This window comes from Musca vetustissima, unplaced genomic scaffold, assembly GCF_032173495.1.
Source record: "Musca vetustissima isolate MV318-11 ecotype Yass unplaced genomic scaffold, APGP_CSIRO_Mvet_v1 utg12302, whole genome shotgun sequence".
Taxonomy (NCBI): domain Eukaryota; kingdom Metazoa; phylum Arthropoda; class Insecta; order Diptera; family Muscidae; genus Musca; species Musca vetustissima.
In genome coordinates, this window is record NW_026880463.1 from 171,925 (window position 1) to 177,924 (window position 6,000).

General features: G+C 32.7%; 1 protein-coding gene across 1 annotated transcript in view; it reads left to right on the forward strand.

Moving 5' to 3' along the window:
• The window catches only part of LOC133326083 (sodium/potassium/calcium exchanger Nckx30C), a 151,073-nt gene extending 147,238 nt beyond the window's left edge, over positions 1 to 3,835 (forward strand). The window contains exon 8 of the mRNA XM_061534759.1: positions 3,590 to 3,835. Coding sequence (XP_061390743.1) covers positions 3,590 to 3,830 — 241 coding nt within the window. The 3' untranslated portion in view covers positions 3,831 to 3,835. The remainder of the gene's footprint in view (positions 1 to 3,589) is intronic.
• Positions 3,836 to 6,000: the final 2,165 nt, after the last annotated feature.

The following is a 6,000-nucleotide window of genomic DNA, read 5'->3' on the forward strand; positions in this document are numbered from 1 at the left end:
CATGGAGCCTACTGCTTGTCGCGTCCCTCATTTGGTTGTTGTGCAATCATTTGGTTGTTGTGCAATCAATTTGTTCTCAAAAAGGTTATAACTGGTGACACATTATGAGTGTATGGCTTTGAAACCGAAACCCAATTATATAACAGAAAATCGAAACAGAAACTGCTCTAAATTGTTCTTTAATAAATAAACAATTAATTTTTCACCAAATCTTAATGTTCTTTCTTCATCCGACATTGTGTGATAAAAATTAAAAATTACACTCTCTAATACACAAATGCAAAATTACAGCCTCTTAGTTTGAAATATATAGCTAAGAAATTTAAAATATGTAAAACGGTGCCTCAGAAAATGTCGTATTACTGGTAGCTGGCTGTTTACGGTTAGAACTTCCGAATAATCGGTTTGGTCAGCATGTCTCGAACTAGATTCCATTATCGGCACCACCACCTGTGTCTGTCGACATTGCATTCCAGGCTGAACCATTCTCAATTGTTATCCTCGGCTTCCAGGTCAAACCTTTGGCCTCCGGTCTCATTTTCATGTCCGGACTGGTCGCCACCTTGGTCCAAATTTTTATTTTCATATTGACCACACCATATCCATTTAGCTGTTCAACGTGGCTTTTTTAGGATTTCTCCGCCTTCTCGTTGGATTCATATTTCCACGGACCAAACAATTAATTTTCTAGTCTCCTAGGTTCGCTGGCTTTATTTTCCATGCGGGTCATGTTTCTTAACAGATTTATTCACAGTAACCTCAACCTGTGTGGTTAACTACCTTAGTTTCTGATACTGCTTTATCTAGAGATGGCACCACTTCGGACTGAAATTCGTAAACTTGTTTTTGTAAAATGCGACGTTAGTTGTAAGTATCCATTACATTAGGAATTCGTTGAAAATGCGCATTTAACCGTCCTTCAAGATTACCTTGCATCTTCGGCTGTTTGTCAGGGCATTTTCCAGTTCCATGTGATTTGTGCCAAAAATTACATCATTGATATTAATACCTTTTTATACAACTCATACTAGATAAGAATCTCATGTGTTGTACCATAATCCAATAAACAGGTCGTGTCAGAAGCAATCGTTATCGACAATTTTGGAGTAAAATCCCCCATACAGTCAAATATTTTGTTTACGTTTTTACACAATTTAGTCAAAATTGAAAGCATTTTGACAGCTCGGGTGAAATCATCTGGCCTTATCGGACGACCTTATTATTGGATCATGTGTTGTACTTAATCAAAACCAAATTTCAATAAAAACACTCTCATTCGTTTAGCATATGTTGAAAGCTTAAGATCAATAAGTTGATGGACTCCGATCATGAGTCGGATATAATATCTAAACAGGGAGTCAAATTATTAACTTTGATCATTCATTTCGGATGAATCCATTCCTGCAACGCTCACGAAGTGCTTTAACATTTATATAACTATTATCTTCCTGTCTACTTGTATCATATATAAGAATATTCCACTTTTTAAAAGGGAATTATAAAAAAGGGATATTTAAATAATATCTGCCAGGCACATCTACGTGAATTTTTTCGGATTTTTAAATAATGTTTTGACCTTTCTTCGTTTATAATCGTAAATTTCAAAAGTTCGACGCATGAGTAGAAACTTTTATTTCTATTTACATATTCATTTTATATTTTTCCAGTAAATCAAGAGAATAGTCTTATAAATGACAGAACAGTATTACAAATATAATCACACATCAATATGTTGTAGTGATTTTGTTTTCATGAAAATTAAGCATTTTGATTTAAGCGGATTCAACAACAGGTCATTCAATTTAGCCCACTCGCATAAAGGGGCGAGATCATTGTTTGTTTACATCGCCTATTTCAGTGTAAACTGGTGTTTATTGACTCAAGAAGGATTCAGACGAAACATTTTTCATTCCCAAAATATTTGCATCGTAATTTTTAAAAGAAAATTCACGAAATTAACAATTGTTTTTGCATCGATTTCCCTTTTTTCCGGTAAATTAAAATAATAAACAAAGAAACTCAAAACAAAGCGAGTTCTTGCTATAAACCGTTGCACAACACGCTTTATCGCTTCCATTCGTTTCGTCTCGCTTGAAGCATTGCTCCACTCTGACAGATTTTGCGGTAGCCATAAGAAAACACACACAGACGTTTATAGCGTCGACTAGCGGCATATCATAGCATCGCTTCTCGCGCGCACTCTGACGTCAGCCTTATGAGGCTACTCGAAAATACTTGCACATCATCTGATCGTTCGCGAATAAGGAGAAGTAGAGCGGACCTATATCCTTGTGGGACTTCCTTTTTTACTACTGTTCATAAAAATATGAACACAATTTACACAGTGTAGATCATAAAATATTTAAGTGTCTAACATAAATATACTTCCATAGATAAGTGGGTGTAAGTGATAATGCTTATTTGCGTTGCTGGAGTGCATCAATAATAAAGGCAATACCCAACTAATAATGCACTCAGCAAAGGACAAGTAAGTAGTTCTAGTGACAAGTGCACAGAATAAGATTTCTATAACAGTCTAGCACTTAAGTGAATTTATATTTTTAATAAAGTCAGACGCGATCTACCATATATTCAGTAAACTTCTCAACAACTACCATAGGTTTAGATATCAGAGTTCCAGTGTAAACGATTGGATAGAAGTAGATTGGTAGAAGTAGTCGAAGAATGAAGAAAACGACGAAGTTATGTAGGATAAGTATTCGAGGGATAAGTATTCGTGCAAACCTGAGGTCAATTACATCGGTACCAATGCCGTTCTACGTAGCTTCTTTGAAGCTATTTAGAACTTCTTCATTTATAACACAGTGAAATTAAAAATTCCCATCACTTACTAGGTCATCCAATGTTCATAAATAAAGTCCATAATAGAAAGGGTGTCTAGAGATGATGCCTTTAAGCCTTACATTCTCCTAGACCAATATTATTACATTTTGTATGATAAAAATTCAATTTTGTGGAGTTTCTGCGACTATTTATTCTTCTGCTGGCTGAACGGAAATCTTCATAGGGGATATCCTCTTTTCATTGTCAGCAAAGGTGGTAAGTAATTTTCTGTCATAGAATAATTGCTTTGATACGAATTTATTTTTTGGGAGTAAAATGCGATCGAATTTTTCTCGTCCGTATTTTTGAAGACAGGTGCTGAGTGCTAGTTTGGTCCTCATAGAGGATTCCATGACTTTTGGTGCAATTGAAGTTCGCAAGAAATTCGCACTTCCTTGGTAGATTTTAGTGCTGGGATCTTCATAATGACACTAACATTCTCCGGAACCGTTTTCAAACTTGCATCTCCTCGTTTTGGAATTTAAAAAAATATTTGTTAACTATAATCCGATCAAATTTTCTAATTTTTGAAAAAAAAATTTAACCGTTTTACATCGATTTCAAGAATAATTCCGGTGGCCTATTGGTAATATTTATGTTCGTTCTTCTTCTTAAAAATATTAAGATATATCAGGCTTTATTTATAAATGACCCTCAATGTTTAAAATATTTTGCAAACAAAAATAAAATTTGATATAATATAAATAATTATTTTTCGTCTTTCCTTCTCTTTCTTTACTTCCAGTTTACCTATTCCTTGGCTACTCTATGGCATTATATATGACGCACCCGTTGAGGTGAACTCGGTGGGCATGGTGTGTTCCATAACGATATTGTTTATGATGTTGCTGTTTGTCGTTATGTCAATTGCCTGCTTCCGTTGGCGCATGAACAAAGGTTTAGGTTTTACAATGTTTTTGTTATATTTTGTTTTTGTTGCCGTTTCGTTAATGTTTGAATACGATGTAATAACATGTCCAGTGTAAAATGTCAAAAGGAAGTCGCTGACGACGACGCCGACGAAGAAGAAAACCAACCAACCAAATAACCACAACCCAAAGAAAAACACAGAACGGAAGAATTCCAAGAAAATATAGAAATAAACTACAACCAAAAACAAACAAAAAATAACCAAGCAACAACAACAACTTTATATACAAAATTAAAAACAAAACAAAAAACACAAGATATATAAGAACAAAACAAAATTAAGAAACTAAACATGAAACAGAACATATTATAAGAAAAATTGTTAATAATTTTTAAGTAAGTTTATTAAGGAAATTTATTAAAAAATAATAAATAAATAAAAATAAAAAACCGAAAACAAAATCTTAGTTAAATATGAAATCCAATATATAAGAAGGATAACGACGAATTCGTAACAAGCAAAAAAAAACCGAATAACCAAAATATTCCCCCTTTAACAACATAAAATCGGAAAGAATGTATTGTACTTTAGCAACAAAAAAAAACAACAACAACAAAATTGAAAATAAGAAGAACAACAACCATTTAGATAAAAGAAATTATTTAATGATATATTAATTAAATATGACAGAACAAAAAATAATAAATAAATAACAGCAACCAAAAAAGTATATAAGAAAAATGCGTTATTTACAACGCTAAAGTGCTCATTACAAAAACCAACACACAAAAATTCAAGAAAAAAATTACCAAAAAAAAAAATAATAATGCAGAGAAATTGTTATAATTGTTTATATTATTGATTTTTATTTAAACAATTCTTATCAAATCTATTATGGCTTTATATTTTATTTTTTTTCCTTGGGAATTTTGAGTTTTGAAATAGAACTGAAGATTTTTTTAATTTAGTTATCAAGATTTTAGGATTCAAAAAAAAAAAAATATATGTGCGTTTTAATTATTTTTCCATACTCTTCTCCTATACTCTATTCACTTTAAATATATCATACAAAATCTGTTAAAAAGTGGGCATAAAGCTAGGCCAGCAGTTTAATGCCACAAAATTGACTTTATTTACGTTTTCATAATAATATGTCGATTCACATTAATAGATTTTGACGTCAAATATGGCAAGGCCTATTAATAAGGCCATCCAGGGAGAACAGCTGGATATCAGCTGCTTCTCAAGTTTGGTGTCAAAATTCATTATTGTGAATTGTTGAATTATGAAAACGTAAACGTTTTGATATTTGTCTTTAGCTTGCTGGGTGACCTTATTAGTAGATCATGTCAGAAAGCTATAAAAGCTGTTTAATGCCAAAAACTTGGACTTGGACATTCAAGTTTTCATATGAGAAGCAGCTAATCATCGTGGATGATTTCATTAATATACTGTCAAAATTCATTATTGTGAATTGACTTCCATTATGAAAACGTAGGGAAAGTCACAATTTTTTACATTTGAATTGAGAAAAAAACAGCTGAATTTCGCATGCTGTATGACCAGATCTTGACTTCATTTATGTTTTCATAACAAGAATCAGCTGATCTTCCCGGACGATTTCATTAACATGTCTTGATATCGTAGTAGCATATGTGGAACTTTGTCTACCCCATAGTGTATTAATAAGATCAGCCAGGAAAACCAGATTCTTCTCAAGTTTGCTGTCAAAATGCATTATTGTGAATTTGAGATTTAACTTGAGAAACAACATTTTTTTCCGATATTAATTGCTTTCTGGGCGTCTTTATTAATAGGACATAGGAGAATCGTTCAATTCAATTAACACGAACCTGAACTAAATATTTAAGACTTTTTGGTATTTTGAAGGAAAATCAGCTGTTCCTAAGTTAGCTGTCAAAATCAGCTGTTCTCCTGTAAATTCATTATTGTGAATTATCTTTTTATTATGAAAACTTTTTATACATTAAACTTGAGAAAAACAGTCAAACTGAAACAATGGCTGTGTTCAGACTCGGAGTTTGAGTCCCTGACTCTCTTGTAAGTTTAGGGGTCCTTAAAATCCATATCCAAATTTTTCTGTGGGCTTTTAGCGACGTCTTCAACTAAGATGGCGAAACAACCACATGTGTAAAAAATGTTTCCGACATTGTGCCTACTTTTTCCATCATCTTATTCGCATCTTTACTCAGCATTCTAAGACGGTTATTTTGGTTTTAATATATATCGTAATCAGACTCGGAATTGGAGTCACTGCCTCGAAT